This window comes from Plectropomus leopardus, chromosome 15 (assembly GCF_026936395.1).
Source record: "Plectropomus leopardus strain MGB_pleo_1.0 chromosome 15, ASM2693639v1, whole genome shotgun sequence".
Lineage (NCBI taxonomy): Eukaryota > Metazoa > Chordata > Actinopteri > Perciformes > Serranidae > Plectropomus > Plectropomus leopardus.
In genome coordinates this window covers 32,614,289-32,631,878 of record NC_142190.1, presented here as the reverse complement: position 1 = coordinate 32,631,878, position 17,590 = coordinate 32,614,289, and the positions used below count along the sequence as shown (strand labels likewise).

General features: G+C 38.2%; 1 protein-coding gene across 2 annotated transcripts in view; it reads left to right on the top strand.

The window, feature by feature from the left end:
• The first annotated feature begins 170 nt into the window (after positions 1-170).
• The window catches only part of fez1 (fasciculation and elongation protein zeta 1 (zygin I)), a 36,641-nt gene continuing 19,221 nt past the window's right edge, over positions 171-17,590 (top strand). The window contains exons 1-5 of one of the 2 annotated variants that reach the window (XM_088088540.1): positions 171-322; positions 527-619; positions 5,605-5,693; positions 10,607-10,967; positions 15,691-15,778. In XM_088088540.1, the coding sequence (XP_087944666.1) occupies positions 10,636-10,967; positions 15,691-15,778 (420 nt within the window). In that variant the 5' untranslated portion in view covers positions 171-322; positions 527-619; positions 5,605-5,693; positions 10,607-10,635. Of the gene's footprint in view, positions 327-526; positions 620-5,604; positions 5,694-10,606; positions 10,968-15,690; positions 15,779-17,590 lie in introns of both variants that reach the window. The other variant, XM_088088541.1, reaches the window with a different exon arrangement.

Sequence of the window (17,590 nt, the reverse complement as noted above, 5' to 3'; positions counted from 1 at the left end):
AAGCGATTATTTTATTAAGAATGTCTTAACTAATACTGATGGTTTCTTTTTATTTTCTTGCTTTTGTCAAAAGAAACAAACAAAACTCAACATCTAGAGAGCCTCTATATTGTCCCCTCCTTTCCTCTATTTTGATGAAATGGTTCAGTCCTTTTTCCGCACCTGAAGCTAACGGAACTCATTAGCAAAGTGAAGTGAGAAGCCAACATGGTGAACGTCGCTAGAGCCTAAAGTGACGCCTCTAAAAGAAAGTTTGGCTACCAGAAACAGGAGAGAGAAAAGAAAGGGCGACAGAATTTTACCCAGTCCCTCACAGAGAAAGGCGGGTAATGGTGACTGATAGAAATGAACCTTTTTAGCACATAGTGAAATACGCTAGGTTTGCTCTGCTAACGTTAGCTAATATCTTCACAGAAAATGCCCTTTACGTTTCGCTCCTCTTTTAACCGTCATTCAATCAATATAGCCAAACTTTTATCAAGTTATACAGACTAAATCAGCTGTCTCATTCCCCGCCTGGTTTCAGGCCAAAGTCTGGATGCAGCTTCATCCTCAGCAGCCCTGTCTCCCCCCACACCCCCCACCAATGGACCAGCCCGACTCCCAGCTGAAGAAGGAGGTGAGCACATGACAGCGCAGCGCATACTGATGTTTTGGTTAGGATGTTGTATTCATTGGTATGGAGCCCCTCTGGTGACATTAGATGAAAACAAAATAATGCGTGGTCACGAGATAATAACGCGCGGCCACGAGATGGTTATTGTAGTCATGCCATGCAGACTGTTGCTTTTATCATGGACAAGTTTGATTTAATTTCATTTTATTTTAATATAGGAATGAATTACAATGACATACTTAAGTCACTTGCAGCAAGGCATGGAGTAATTCTTAGCAAGAGACACTTAATTCGGCTGCTCAAAATGCATGGGCTTAAACGCAAGGAATCTCGTGGCCACCAGATAATAACTTGTGGCCACGAGATTCCTTGCGTTCCTTGCATCATTTTTTTTTCATCCAATGTCACCAGAGGGGCTCTGTACATTGGTGAAGTAGCACTCAGATTTTTTTACTTGCCTATAAATAGAAGAACCACGGTCTCAAAATACACCATGACAAGGAAAAGTCCTGGAAAATGTTAAAGTAAAAGTTCATAAATATCACCAGCCAAATGTACTTAAAGTATCAAAAGTAAAAAGCACTTATTATGCAGAATGGCTCCTTTTAAAAGTGGCATAACTGTAAAATATATTTTAGTTTACTATTAGTTGTACTATGTCAACGTGAAGCCAACTTTACATACTTTGTATATTAATGGGTAAATTAATAGTATAACGCTGCAGATTAACTTAGCAACTGCATCATATCACAGTCACATACATACATACAAACTTTTATATAGTTTTTGCTCATAGCACTGGTGCTACAGAGGTTGATAGTTTTTTAGCACAGGCCAAAGACTTGTGGCGTGAATATTGGACTTCTTTAAAAAAATTTTAAAAACCACCACAAGTCATGCGGTTTATCACACAAACAGGTACGTGTCTGGGAAAGGACTGGAATGAGGTGTGCAGGACAAACATAATCCAAAAAAACAAATCTTAACAAGATGGGTTTTCAGGCATTTTTATTTATTTTTTTCATATTAAATCTTAGTTCAAATTGATATCATGACAAGGGTGCAAATCACTAAAAGAGAACAAAAAGAACAAACTGTGTGTGTGTGTGTGCCTTTATGTGCCTGTGTGTGTGTGTCTGCGCGCTTGCCTGAAGCCTCCTGGCACCATCAACAGTACAAGAGCTTCCTTTCCTCATCAAATGTTAGCCAAGGGGAATCATTTTTCCAGTCAGGATTGTACCTGGTGTTGGAGTGGTTCCCTGTCGGCCTTGTTGGGCGCTTTGCTTTATAGGTTCATCATTTACTTCTTCTCCTTACTTTTTTAATACCTGAGAATACAGCTTCATTTGTCATAGCGACCAGCTAACTCAACTTGCTAAGGGTAAAGGGGATTGTGAGATTTGGTGTTGGATGTATGGACTCATACGGGGAACTGTTCGAATTTTTTATTGTTTTTTCCTCTCTCTCTCTGTCTCTCTCTTTCTCTCACACACACACACACACACACATACACAAACACAAACACACACAGGCTATTGTATGAGTGGGGTCCAGTGTGATTTCTTTTCATACGGACAAAAATCTCTGGGTGCGCCTCTGTTTGTACAAATCGCAAAAATGTCTTCTTTCATATAATTACAGTTCTTCTAGCTTAAAGTCTGATCTTATTAAACTAGAATGATTAAGACCAGGCTATATACTGTATCCCACCTCCTCAGATAAACCCAGCAAACTCACAGTCAGCTCTGGTGGTGTTTACAGTTGTTGAGAAGGGCTACTCTGTTGCTTGTGGAGTAATTCCTTTGCTGGTGTCATTACGGTATAACTATGGCAACCAGCGTCTGTTCAATGCTGAGCCGTGTTGCCGTAGTAATGGGAGGCCTCTGACAGGCCAGATCTCCTTTCTTTCTTTTATCCCCTTTTCTTTCTCTTGTTGTGTGAGGAAGAAGCAGCTGCTCGAAGATGCTAATGAAGTTTGTATTTGTGGGCTTATTGGTTATGATGTTTCCAAAACTGTGTTTGACACTAATGCTGACACATATGGCATGTACTGCACACTGTGTGCTCAAACATACTGTGCGTGCTCATTTTTAACTACGTAGGTGTAGTGAACGTGTTGAGAGATTTCATTTTTTACAGCGTGCAGCATCTTTATCTGAGCAGGTAGGCACGGCACCTCCTGTGCACTGACGTCATGTGTTCACTGAATCAGGTTGCAGCCTTTCTCTTTGTCTTCGCCTGTTGGATCTGCTTGCCAATGTCTAAGATTATGGAGTCTATTTTGGGAGGACTAAAACACTTTGTATCACTGGCAATTTCTCAGTTATTTTCTAATTAGCAATCAGGAGAGATAAAAAAAAATACATAGCAGGAAATTCTTTAGGAAGTATGAGCATTATGAACAAATCCCTCACTGCTTATTCTCTCAGTTCTCTCCAACCCATCAGGCTGTAAAAAGTTAATCTGTCAAATCTGCTCATATGTGAGCGCTGGATGTTCCAGGCCTCAAAGATAGCCATATTATGATATTTCCCAGTGTGAGTGCACTCTGGGTGTAATAATAACATGTGACCTGTTATGTGATTGCATGTGTTTACTCACACAGTCGAGGCTTTCAGACAGGAGGTATAAACCCTGGCCACAGATTGAAACCAGGGATTACACAAATTTTGTTGCACAGGCTGTAAAGAAAGGAGGGGGTTAAATTCAAGTTTTTAATTTACGCTCTTCATTTGCATTTATTTTTAAATATTGTCTTATATTGATATTTGAATTCTTTTTAAGAGGATGTTAGTTTTATTGTGAATTGTATTTTCATATTTATAGATGTTGGCTGCAGTATATGTACTGTGTTTGTATGTGATTTCACTTTGAGAACAGTCTCTGGGTTGATGTAGTCAAAAGTGATCAGACTATCTGGAAAAAGTCATTACATCTCTTTCTCTATCTTCTCTTCATATATCTATAAAAGAACATTTTAGTGCCTAATGTCAGTCATCCTTGCTTTGAAAATATTTGTATAAGTGAGGGGTTTTGGGGATTGGAGGTCTACAAATACTTAAATCTTTTCTGAAATTGGAAATGGGTTTTATATTCCCCAAACATGTTTTTACAGATACACATGAACTAGGCATTATTTAAGATCAATTCCTCAAAAAGTGGCAGAAAATTCAATGTTCTTGCTAATTTTATCATGAATGCATCAATGCTATATAGGCCTTCATATAAACCTAACTTTGAAAAATGTGCATTATGCCAAAACAAACACTGGGTCAGATAATTCACATGAAACACAATGGATCAATAAATTGCATGTAGCTCATGGAATATGTAGCAAATATGATGATTCGGGCCCTCCAGTCATTCACTGTAGTCATATCCACTGACACTACATCCTGTTCAAATATTGAGAGGTTTCTTAGTATTAAAATAATTGTATTTTTATTTATTTTAACTTCAGTCAACCAGAAAATCCTATTGCGATAAGAAAAATCTCTTTTACACGAGTGTGACACCAACAAAAGTTACAGACAGACGACATGGAACAAAAATACAAAATCAAAATATACAACTCCAAAGCAAACAATATAAAACACAAAAAGAACAATAAAGTTTCCACATGGATGGACTAAAAAGTATACTAATATAAGCTATGAATAAACCTAAAAAACAAGACTATCAAAAGACCAGTCTAGATACGAACTGACATTGGCATGTAGAAGATGAGCTTTGAAAGGAACTAATGAGTGCAGCTTTAAGTCTCTCTGTAGAAGATTCCACAGATATGGAGCTGCACACATAAAGACTGTTTTGCCAAAACAATATTCCTGGCGTTAGGCTCCATGTCTCAAGTATTATGTTTTATAATGCACTTTTATTCCTGTTTGTTTGGCTTGATGTATAACCTCCTCCGTTATGTGCTATGAAAAATTACTAAATGTTTCCTCACAGGAGATCCCAGAGGAGAGGAAATTTCAAAATAAGATCTCTTCTTTGTCCAGCTTATTTCTGATAGAAGAGCTCAATATAATATCAGTATAAGATTTCGACCATTTTTAGACCATTCTTCTTAATGAAATGGTCTTCCTCTATAAACAAACAATTATATTGATAACATAGATAGTAATAGTAATTCCAATAATGATATTATCTTCTAATATTTCTCTCTCTCTTTCTCTTGCTCTCTCTCTTTGTCTTTCTTTCTTTCTTTTAAAACTAATTTCCAGGTTATTTGTGGGACATCTCTTGCGAGGCGTCTGACAAGAAAACTGATGTCGTTCCAGGTTTTAAAGGGTTAATTAGATCATATGCGTATTGTTTTGCTTTGTTATTTAAAAAAAAAAGAAAGATTAAAAACAACATAGGCTTTGGAAAGAAAACAAGCTTGATTTCATATTAAAAGTTTATTTAGCTTTTTCCATCACTCAGTTTTGACAGATCCTCTGCTGTATTCTGCGATTTCCATGTTTGCTACCTTGCAGGTTTTTGTGCATATAAACAGAGTAATATATTCTCAGGTCTGAGCAGAATGATGCAGTAGACGATGAGGGGAAAGCTGGTGATAGGATTTAACATTTGAGGTACACGGATAAACATTGTGCTGCCTTGCTACAGAAACATCTCCTTCCCCCAACACTCCTCCTTGTGTCCTCATGAATATTGGGGAATTAATGTGAGGGAGGAGGGAGGAGGCAGGGACAAAGGGAGAAAGCGAGGATAGTGAGGGAAGAAAGGGAGGGGGAGAGCTGCTATCGTCAGAGGCCCGGCAGTGCGCAGGCTCTGTGAGTGTTGGGCTGGCTGCCTATTGATTGGAAAACAACGGGCTGTGGGAGGACAGATAAGGGTGGCTGCGGGCTAACGGGTGAGGGAAGGGATACGGACCAAAGCTCAGACCACGCTGCCATCTTTACCTCCCTGATTTTATTTTTTTCTCTCTCTTTCATCCTGGAATGAATGTAACTGCTGCTGCTCATCGGTGGCTCTTGCAGTGGAGGGAGGCTTAGACACACATTCTGCCTGTCTGAGAAGATCCTGCCGACAACGCCAAGCCATAACAAGAGTGGCACGTCTACTGCAGGTAATCTGTCTTCTTACTGTAGCTGCACGCTATCATCCTGCTGTTCTTTCCTCCAGTCCTGACCTCTCTGAGGTCCTCGTTGTGCATCATCCACCCTCCATCCTTGCCTTGTAACCATGGTTTCCTCCATCTCTCCTTCCTCGCTCCTTTTCTCTCCCTCCCCCACTCTCCTCTTTTTTCTCTCCCTCTGATGAGCTGATGACATGCACTTGCTTGATTTCCATTTCTGCCACAATACCCTTATTATTGATTTGAAGTGGAATCCATTTTTTTATATTTATGTGGGACTAAATAATGATTTTACAGGCAGTTTGAATACAAATATGATTACAATTCTACTTGGAGTCTTTAATTTTAGCGAGGAGAAGGGTCATTATAGATGTGATTTCATTTCATAGTCCTGACACAAGGCAGGGTCACCATAACTGATTTAAATAGCAATAATCATGTGTTGACATTCTTACAAGATTCCTATTTCAGAATTAAATTAACCAAAATGTGAAAAATGGACTCTGTGTATGACAAACTCTATTCTGTCAGAGGAAAAATGCTTAGAAAACCTGCACCGAATGGGTGTTTGATTTGTTGTTTGGTCATGTTATTGTTGTTATCCCTCCTCCAGTAGCTGTTTCTCTCCATTGCATTAAATGACCTCTGATGAGCTCCTGTGATTGGCTCTTTTCATACCTGCATGTTTGTGGACCCAAGAGACGCACCTGAGACCACCACCACTCTCTGTGAAGGTCACATCCAGAAAAAAAAGGCTGACACACATTCTAAACACACTATGCAGACATTTAATACCTGCACCTCTCACACACCTTCATCCTGCTGATGCTGTCACTTCATGTGTCTCTTTTTGTCGGAACAAAATCAGATATTCTAGGGCCAACCAGCAGTAAATAGAAATGTTACAGCATGACTGAGAAGTGCTGTTAGGAAATTTAATTTGTGATTTTTCACCCCTGCCAAATTTTCAAGCAACGGACATCAGTGGCTCCTGCAAACAGTCCCCATGGCAAGGTTAGAGTCAGCGACTAATGTTCCTTATTTGAGTTGATCAAATAACCTTAATTGGATCCATTGACGGAGGCAAGTTGTCAGTCACTGTCACACAAAGGGGTGATCCATTTCTGCTGCAAGGATTTATTCAACACAGAGTCATTTTCTCAGCAAAGAAATGAGAAATGAATGTTGAGCCACAGATGAAGTAGATGCAGTGAAAAAAAAATTAAATCCCTTTATTATTACAGAGAAGAGAGAGAGCTACAGGGAGAATGGACGAGACCCTGAAAAGCACTATCTGGCTGATGACGGAGCAGCACTTTGCTGAGTGGTGTGATGAGAAGGAAGAGGCTTGCACAAGCTTGTTTTCAAATGGGCTCCTCTGTACTCACCCACTTAGACCAGGCCACGGTCCAGCAAAGCACAGAGGATGAGATTTAGGCCTCACTACTGTAATTACACTGCGTCAGACGACCTGACCGATGCACAACTTCTCTGAAGAGTCTGGCTGCTTCTGTTTGCACCCAGTTTAGTCATTTCTGCTGTTTCATACATTTAATTTCATTCCTCTCTTACTAATGGCCCTTAAGAGCTCATTATTTTATCTCTTTACTGTACAGTCAAATTATCAAATTATCGTAACAAAGAAGTAAAAAGTGACTATTAAAATTATTTACTGCAGTTACTGCGAGCTGCTTTCTCGTAGTGTCTGTGAGCTATAATCATCATTGGATTAATTCTATATAATCTATCTAATAGGGAAGCTGAACTAATAATCAAAACAAGGAATCTATTCAAGAGCAAGGAAGTTTAGTTTTTTTAAGTACTACCTGTAACATCAGCCCTATGTAACTTGAGCAGATTGGCATGATTTCTTTTAAAAACATGGGAAGAAGACAGAGAGCAGCAAAAGAAGAAATGACCCAAATGTTAGCAAGAAATTAGGAAAAAGTAAAAGAAAATTACCTGAAAATTAGTTTAAAAAAGAAAAAGTAAAATCATATAAACAAGGGAATTACCTGAAAATAGTATTTAAAATAATTTAACTATGTAATCATGATAAAAATAAATATAGTTTTTTCTAGCTTTTTTTGTGCCCCCACCCTAGACATTTTGCCAAGTTTTTCAAAAATAATTTTATAAATCTACTAATTTACTGTTAATTTGTTATATCTGTTAGCTGGCACTTGTTTTTACATGCCCTGATGAAGACTCTAAATTGTGCATAGGCGTCAGGATCAATTATTAAAGCTTTTTAACAAAACAACCTTTGGAATTTTGTGGCTTTGACCTATTGAAAAAAGATTTAACAAGTCTAACTTTACCCTTCTTTTTTCGTCATATTTGTCCTTGTCTCCTCCAAAGAGCACCTGTTTTTGAAAACTACACGTGAAGTAGTACTCCTCTGCCAAACTTTTTTATAAACAAAGTAATTACCTGAAAACAGTGTTTAAAATAATTTCAACTATATAATTCTGATAATAATGTAATTTTTCCCGAGCTGTTTTGTGCCTCCCCTACACATTTTTCCCTAGCTTTTTAAAAATTATTTTCTAAATCTTCTATTTTCTTGCAATTTGTGGAACATTTTTACCAAGTTTCCTTAGGGTTCAAGGATATAAATACTTGTGAAAGCCATCTGAAAGCAGCACAAGACAAGTGCTCTAGGTTTCAGAGGGTTAAACCAACCCTTGCTTGCCACTTTCCAAAACACAGAAACTTCTTCTTGACATACCTGGATCATGTGATTTATCCCAGTAGAACCATTCCAGAGTGAGCATAACTCCCACTGTGAAGATGCCAACAACTTCATTTGGTATAAAATATAAAACGTATTTTTAATGATAATTGCTGTTTGTGGAAGAAAATTAATATTTTTTCCCCCAAAATCTACTCCACTTCATTTATGTATGAGTAGTACGCACATTTTCTTACCCCAGAGTGTCAGCTATTTACAGTTCAACAAGAAATTATTTATGTTACTGTTATTATCTGCCATGGGAAGACTACACACAGGCCAGATCTTAATTGTAAACAGTTATTTATTAGATCTTGGAATGTCCTGAGTTCACCCCAAAGATATCGCAGAGCTCCACTGTGGGAAAGAAAAAAGGCTTTCCAACAGTTAATGATCTGTATTGACCAGAACAAACTGCAAATGGTGTTTTTGTAGGGACCTCATATCTCTGTGAGACAGAACAAGTTGATAATAAATTAGACACAATGGCACCAAAATTTTCTTGACTGATTTTGAAGGAAACATTTCAGTATACCATATATTGCCATGGTGTAACCCTCTGAAACCTTGAGCAACATCAGTTTTCTTGTGCTGCTTTCAGATACAATTCATGAGCATTTACTACTTACTTACTACTTCCCATGTTTTTGTAAGAAATCAAGCCATTTTTTCTATAGTTTCAACTGGTTAACTATATTCTCCTAAATGGTGTGCCAGGCTGCCTTATTTGACAGGCTAAAATTGGAGACATTTGAATCTCCTGGGCCTCCTGATTCCTTACCTATCTGTAATGTGTTATAGTTAGGTTTTGAAGTAATTTTCTGACGTCTGTCAGAAGGCCAGGAGCCCAAAAGTGCTTTGATAGGTATCATTGTGCTGGCAAGATGTATCTGTGGAAGTAGACCACAGCTAATATACATGCTGGTATTGAGACTGGAAAATGAGCTTTTTAAGTCAGAATCTTTTTCAGAGCAGCATTGTGAGTGTCCGACTCAATCAATGACACAGTTTAGTAAAGGACAGATTTTGTACCCAGATGTTTATGAAACCTCTTGGCCATCAGGATAATTAGCCTTACTGTAATATGTTATATACCATGACAGCTCCTATAGTTTCATGTCCCAGAATCTTGGAAACCTCATCAGTTAAATCCCAAATGATTTACTTAATTAACTGTGGTTTACCAGTACAGCCAACTGGTTTGGCTCCCTTTGGGACTTGGTCCCCTTCTGGCAAATTTACCTCCTCTTTGTCCAGACAACATGGCGCCATAGATTCCACATGAGGTGGGACAGGCGTGATTTAGGAGACACCAGATAAATCTCTTGGGGATGAAGGTAAATCTGACAGATGAGGACAGACTGTTTTGCTTTGTTTTTCTTTGAACACACATTTGAAACTTAAAACAAACTGCAAATAAAATGTCCACACTAGTGTTGCACAATTAATCTATATTATCAAAAGTGCAATATGACCAAGGGAAATATCCAAACTATTGGAGCAGCAATTTTTGATAAAGCTAGAATGTGTCACAACATACCAGTATAAATGAAGCATTGTAGTGCTACAGAGAGGCCTCTGCCTGCAAATCATATTCAAGATTTACACTGTAAGAAAAGAGATTTTTTAACTGAAAAAAGTTTTTGTCCAAACTGCCTTAAAATTTTAAGTTGACTGGCTTTGAGAAGAGGAGTAAGTAATTTATTACAAAAGTTGAGGTGATTTATTACAAAATAACCTCAACTTCAAATTCAGTCAACTTAGAATTTTAGAGTAGCCCAGATACTAGCCTTTTTATGTTAAAACAATTAGTATCCTTTCACACTTTCTGGGAACATGCTTGTTTTGTGCAGACCCCAGCAAAAATCACATCATTATCATTATTATATTTCTTCAGTGAAGCTGAAATGCAAAAATTCCCACTAAATTTGCAACTCATATTGCAATCACAATACTGTTAAATTAAATTAATTGTTTTTACTTGAGTTTTAACTTGAGAAGACAAGTTGAGGTAATTTTGTTATGATTAAATGTGTCATCTTAAATTCCGTCAACTTAAAAATGCAAGGCAGCTCAGACACTAACATTTTTTAGTTAAAACAAATAGCAATATGGGGGTTTTTTTTGCATATTGTGCAGCCCTAATCACCTTCTCTTTCTCTCTGTGCAGGGCTCAGAGATTGACAGACAGGGGACACCATGGAAGCCCCTCTTGTGTGTTTGGATGAGGAGTTCGAGGACCTCCGGCCCTGCCGCATGGATGAGCTGGACCACCCAGCGCTCAAACACTCGTCTTACTCCAACACCCCCACCACCACTGTCCCCCTGGCCTCCATCACCCGCGAAGACTTCTCAGAGCTGGAAAACTTCTCTGAGATGATGAGCTTCAAGTCGATGGAGGACCTGGTCAACGAGTTTGATGAGAAGCTCAATGTTTGCTTCCACAATTACAACACCAAGACGGAGGGCCTGGCGCCCATACGCAACCAGTCACACAACCAGGAGGACGAGGAGAGGCTGCAGGATGAAGAGTGAGTGACCACAGTTATTATCTTTAAAATATTCACAGCACATGGTCCACATACTGGAAATATCCAGCCACCTCTTGTGGCATTCTTCAGTCTGTTAATATGTATTTAAGTCTGCAATGTGCACAACTGAAGTCTTAAGACTGATTTACAGTTTTGCAGCCTACGGAAGTGGCCAATGTAGTTGTGAGCATTTATATCCTACATGTTTCGTGGTGTGTCTGTGTTGCTCTGCAGCTACATCCCCGAAGGACTAGTTGGCTATGGTGTTTTTATGCTCGTGTGTTGTGTTTCTGTGAAGTGTAGTTAAGTTTAATTGAATCAAAATTCACATTAAACATAGCTTAATCGCAACAATATTAAATATGAGTACAAAACCAGGCTCCATCACCTTCAAGGTTTACAGACAAAACACTTTCTTGCACATTTGCTAGATATGCTTTCTCCACAAATACAACATGCTAACACTTTGAGCATAAGTCTTAGACATTTTACGTTGTATAAATTAACCCTAAGGCTAGCAGACTTTACCTCTACTCATATCAAGCCTGAAACAGTGGATACATTTAACCAAGGTAAAGTTACAAAACTTGGCTCCAATATGCCACAAGATTCACAAAAAAATTGTCCTATAATAGAAGGATGCATAAATTAGGAGTCTACACAGAACCTGCGCCTAAGATAGGCGACACTGTATAAAGAAACCATTTGTTTTCACTTCAAAAGGTTACTGAACAGGCTGCCATAATTTTTTAAGTTGACTGAATTTGTGAAGACAAGTTGAATTATTACAAAATTACCTCAACTTGTCTTCTCGAATTCATTCAACTTACAATTTTAAGGCATGCAGACACTAGCTTTTCTAAGTTAAAACGATGTTGTTGTTTTTTTACAGTGTACCCTGTCCATTCCACACAGATGTATAAATCCTGTTTTAATGGTTATACTATTGTTCAGTTACATACACTGGCACCTACAGCATTAACCCTTTAAACCTGAGCAAGTTGATTTCACTTTAAAAAAACATGGGTAGAAAACAAACTCAGGGAATTTTGTAAGATTTGGCACCCCTTAATCTCCTATTTGACAGGCTAAACTAATTCAAATCCTATATATGAATTACACTATGCGTAACATTAAGTAGTTCTCCAGGGAAGGGTTGAGGGCTTGAGACGGAGGATGGGTGGGTCAGGGTTTTTCATTGTTTTTTTTTTTTCTTCTCCATTTATTTATTTATTTTCTTTCTATGTTCTGTGTTCACTTTATAATGTGAGGACAATTTATTTAAAAAAAACCCAAACAAATAATTAGTAGCCCTCCTCACTGTTGTTCTTACTGTTTGTGATAAAAAAGGAAGAGAAAATGTTTTTCTGGTTGCCATGTATCATGATGCCACAAAAAAAAAATTTGAAACAAAAAAAAACATGTAGAAAGCAATAAGCAGCTTAACAAGTAATGGCCCAAAAATTAGCAGGGAATTAGTAAAAAAGTAACAAGAAAATTACCTGAAAAAAGGCAAACAAACAACAACAAAAAAGAGTAAAAACAAAAACAAGAAAATGACACAAAAAATCCTACAAAATATTTATCAATTTTTTCTGTAACATAATTTTAGATGCATGGTTATAAATATTGCACATAAAGTTTTTTGGACATTTTTTCCTGGAATTTTAGAATGTTCATCTTTTTTTAACCAATTTTCAGGTCATTTTCTTGTCATCTTTTAGTAATGCCTTTTCCCACGTTTTTCAAAGGAATCAAGGAGATTCAAAAAACAACATGCACATCCTGTAGTCGGTACTGGATCCAAGATAAACTTATTTTCACAGAATAAAATCCTTTAAAGGGGAGCTTCTCAGTGTGCGGACCTCTATTTTTTCACATTTAGAAAGGAATCAACCAATTTGCTTAGGTTTCACGGGTTAAATAGCTTGGGAAAAGGCATCTCAACACAGCACAAGAAAGCTGTTTTCATTCCAGGTTTCAAGGGATTAAGTAACGTAACATAAAAAGTATGTGTATCAGTATTTTTGGCTTTAAAACAGGAACATAAATTGATGACCTCAGATACATTGACATATTAAAAGTTCCACAGCCAGGCTATCCCTTCAGCTCTTTAATTACTCACTAGCATTAGGCTGCTATTAATACCATACACATCAAGGCCAAACAATGGCTCAAGCATGTCACACATGACAACTGCCAAAATATTTCCACACACAGACCGCAGCATCCCAAACAAGCAGTCAATCAGCAGTATGACCCCACCCTCCCCAGTTCCACTGTGGGGCTACATGCTGAATTATTCAATGTGCAGCGTTGTACGCCTCAGTTAGCTTTGGCTCTGTTGGTGTTTCTCTGTCTCTGCCTCTCCACCAGCTGACTGCCAGATCCTCCGCCTCCTCTTGCTTGCAGGCTCTGAGGCGGAAACACACGTCCTCACACTGGGTGGATATGAATCAGGCTAAAAATAGCCCGCCTGTAGGTGTAAGAGGAGAGTTTTTGGAAACATGATTTTCAAACACTATTAAATTGCTTCTAGAAATGAGTCCTTAAAGCTTTGGCTGATTTGTGAGCACAGGACACAGGGCTGTGGGTGGATATGAGTCCACAGAACCAAACTAATCTGCATGTTATGACCAAGACAGGAACATACTTCCTTACACTAATTTACAATGGCACAGTCAAACATAACAACTGTTCCAACCTCCATTTTCACAAAAATTCTGGCAAGGATCAGTCTGTTCTGTGAATTCAAGATCAATTTGCGTCTCATTTATAGATATTTATTCACCGCAAGCAGCTATTAATAGAAACTAAGACAGTACTGATGTTCACTGACAGCCAAGTCTTGTGTTATGGCAAAGAAAACATTTCTCTTTTCAGTAGAAGATTTGGTCTGATTTAAAGGGATAATGGTGATAAATAACAACAAAAATCTGCTGGTTGGTTGAAAACAGCACATTTTGGCCTAATCCCTGCAGTTAGAAATGCAGATATGAGTGAGTCGGACAGGCTGATGGAGACCTAGAATATTAAACAGAATGGTTTGTGTTCAGTGGCTGCGGGCCAGCAGATACAGCAGGACAGCTTTGTAACATGGAGATCCAGCTCCTGCTGGCCTGATGACGAAACCGTGTCCCTGTGTTATGCATGCAGTATGAGCTGTCCATATGTTGTTGTGGGTATTGTGGTGATTGTTGATTTGATTTAAGTATTTTATTGAGTTTCATTTCATTTCAAATGTTTAGTTCCATTTAAAGGAAAAGGAACAATTTGACATTTTGGGGAAATGTACTCAGTTAGATGTGAGGACAATATTTATTGTTGTCAGTTACACTGCACAGCTACACAACAAAGCTTCAGCCAGCAGCCTGTTAGCCTAACTTAGCATAAAGACTAGAAACAGAGGGAACAGCTAGCCTGGTTCTGATGCATTATTATGGATCTTGCTGCCCTACTGTGCTGTGATTATTTAGAACTAGCTCTAACCATGACCTCTTTACACTAACCCCAACTGTCTGCAATCTCTAGACATCGATATGATGAGTACCAGCCAATCACAGCACACCGGGGCAGGACTTGCCAAAAATATGGAGTGAGATATATAGTAGCACAGTTCTGACCAAAGATTTAAAAAAAAAAAAAAATGCTTCCTTGGAAGACATAGTCTTGCATACCCCCCTCTACATTTTCACATTTCCACTTCAGTTTTCTTGCAGAGTAAAGAAACAGTGTATAGAAATGTACGGGGAGCTGGTACTGGTAAGCACATGTTTTTATCTTTGGTCAGAGCAAAGTAAGCTGTTTCCTGCCTTTTCCTGTCTTTATGCTAAGCTAAGCTAACAATTATAGATGATAAAAGCCCCCCAAAAAATAACATTTTAAAAAAACAACAAAAACACTGCAACTTCCCCAGAATGCATAGGGTCCATTTACAGAATGGTGTTGTTTTAGTTTATCAAACTTTCAGAAAAACATTAGAATATTCTTAGCACAAAATTATTAATATGCTTCATATACTTCATTTTTTCAAGATTTGTTCTTAATTTTCTTTCAATACAACACTTGTTATGCTTAGTTTTCATCACAGAGCAAAGTGTTAATGTGCTGGTGCATACAGTAATGGCATGCAGGCATGGCTGGTGAGGTCAGTTGTCAGCTGAATGGTGTCCACTGTGTGTCGGGGTGTGGGCAGTGCCACTGGGAGCAGGGCAGCAGGCCTGAGCCAACCTCTCAGCAGAGGAGGAAAAGCACAAAGGAGACTTCTCTTCCCAGTTTGATGTCATTGTCTCAGACAGATGCTTGCTGCGGGTCACAGTCAGGGACCACTGGTACAATGATGTGAGGAGCTTTATCTAAATCTCTGCTAAGGATACCTTTAACTGAGTAGTAAGCTGTTTTTTTCTGTTGTGCATTGTTCCTCTGCAGTCTCCAGCTCTGCGTATTGACCACCATCATTGACTTGCCACATTGAAATATTGACTGAGCTGCAGGCTGCTGAAGACAGGGCTGAGTGGACCGTCTTATAACCAGGGAGATAAAACACCAAACTCTAGCCTAATGCTGTTATATAACGGTCTTACAGCCTGTATGGATACACCAGCTTAAAAATGGGCAGTCTTTAGAGCGAAGCCAAAATAATGTCTTGATGCTTGTTTTGATATTTTTGAGCTACTTGAAAGCTAACATGTGTGCATATATGTGTCTGTGTGTTGTTTTGTAGTGTGTGGGATGCTCTAACTGACAACTACATCTCCACCTGGGACGGCAACGACTCAGAGGGACTCAACGGCAATCTTTCTGACCAGGAGGTACATGTCATTCCACATTTTTCTGTTTGCTTTAGATCTGGGAAATGTACCGTTAGGCCCAATAATAAGTAAACTTTCGTTTGTATTTTGGAAAAATGACCTTAATTGGGTTTTTGTAGCCTTTTAGCAACACATACAGTAAAGATGATTTTCTTTATCTGACCAAAGACAGCTATTTAGAAATGAAAATGTACTGTCTGCCCCATTAATTTAAAGGGGAAAAAAATCATTTTTTCTCCTTTTAATGTCCTGCTCAGCCGTTTGGTAGAACACATTTTAAGTCACTGTCTTAATGAAAAATATGTTGACCTTTAATCAACCTTACTGAGCTTTCTCGATCATTCAGTTTAGGCTAAAATATTGGTAGTCTGCCTTTTTAGTCCACCTCCTACAGGCTCTGTGTAAAGGTATTTTAAAAGGTAGGCATGTTTATTCGACATAGTTTCAGAGGTCTAACTGAAAAGATGTAAGTAACTTTATTCATGAAATATAAATCATGAAGGGTCAAATGATTTTTTTAAAACATGCTCTACCAATGGTTGATTTATCCCTTTATTGAAAAGGTAGTGAAGATAAAAGTGACTTTAAACTTAGCTTCGTTGTTGTTAAATAATACATTTAACAACTTTATCTATTATAAATATATTGGAAAATAATTTTACAGGTATGATTAATATATATTTATTTTGTTGTCTAAAGCCAAGCTTTACCAAACAGTTGAATTGGCCTTTTATGGTAAAGGTAGTGATGCTAAGATGATACATTTACACTTCTTTTTAATGAAATAAAAAGGGATCAGTATTCACTGTTGTTAATACCAAATTTTCGACAGTGTCTGAGATGTTTTCAAAGTACTGTAATGTAAGATAATGGTAAATGAACAGCCATCTCATCTATTTGGTAGAGGCCTGAAAAACAATGGGGTCTGTTAAAAAAGTAAACAATATTACATTAGTGAGGACTTTAATTAAATTACAATCTTGTAAAATGAAATGAGTTAAAGCTATGGTTTTGGTAAATAAAAGAAATAGCTGTTTTTCATTTTGAGGAGCTAACTGGTCCATTCTCTCTGAGACATAATATCATGCTGACACTTGAAGACATGCTCGCTCAACCTTGACTGGTGTTCCATTCAGCAGAGACCTCCGTCTTCCTCCCCTCCCCTAATTGGCTCTCACATACAAGTAGACAGCAGGCATTTAGCAGTCTAGGCCATGTTTGTGCTGGTCAAGGCCGGAGCAGATGTTTTTAGCCCAGAGGGAGGGAGCTATTGCATCATAGTGCTCATATTCAGATAGATCCTCCCCTCAGTTGGGTTGTTGGGAGTCGCTCTTATTTAGAGGGTTTATACCAAAAGAGGCCAATAGTAAATATTTCACAAAGGACAAATATTTTTGTGGTTTTATTCTACCATGGTGTCTTATAAGGGATACTTTGCCCATTTTCAACCAGCTTTGTACCATAACAATCTCCCAGCTCACATTTGTGGGATGAAGTTTTTTGGCAGATTTTCACTGGCTCTCGGGCTGTGTCAAACCAAAGATTGTACCTCCACATTTCCATATGTACGCCACCATGAACACAAGGAGTAAAGAAACAGATTGAGAGACCCACCATCTCTCTCGCTCCCTCTCTCTTAAACTTAGACCATTTTCCTATCAAACTGTAAAACTAGGCAGTGCTGCTCAAATATAACACACCATTCTGTTACTGCATTGCCTACTTCTCATCTAAAATGTTTTCAGAAACACATTTTAGCTTCCTTTTAAACTGTATTTTGAGATTATTTGTTGCATTACATCACCCACCAGA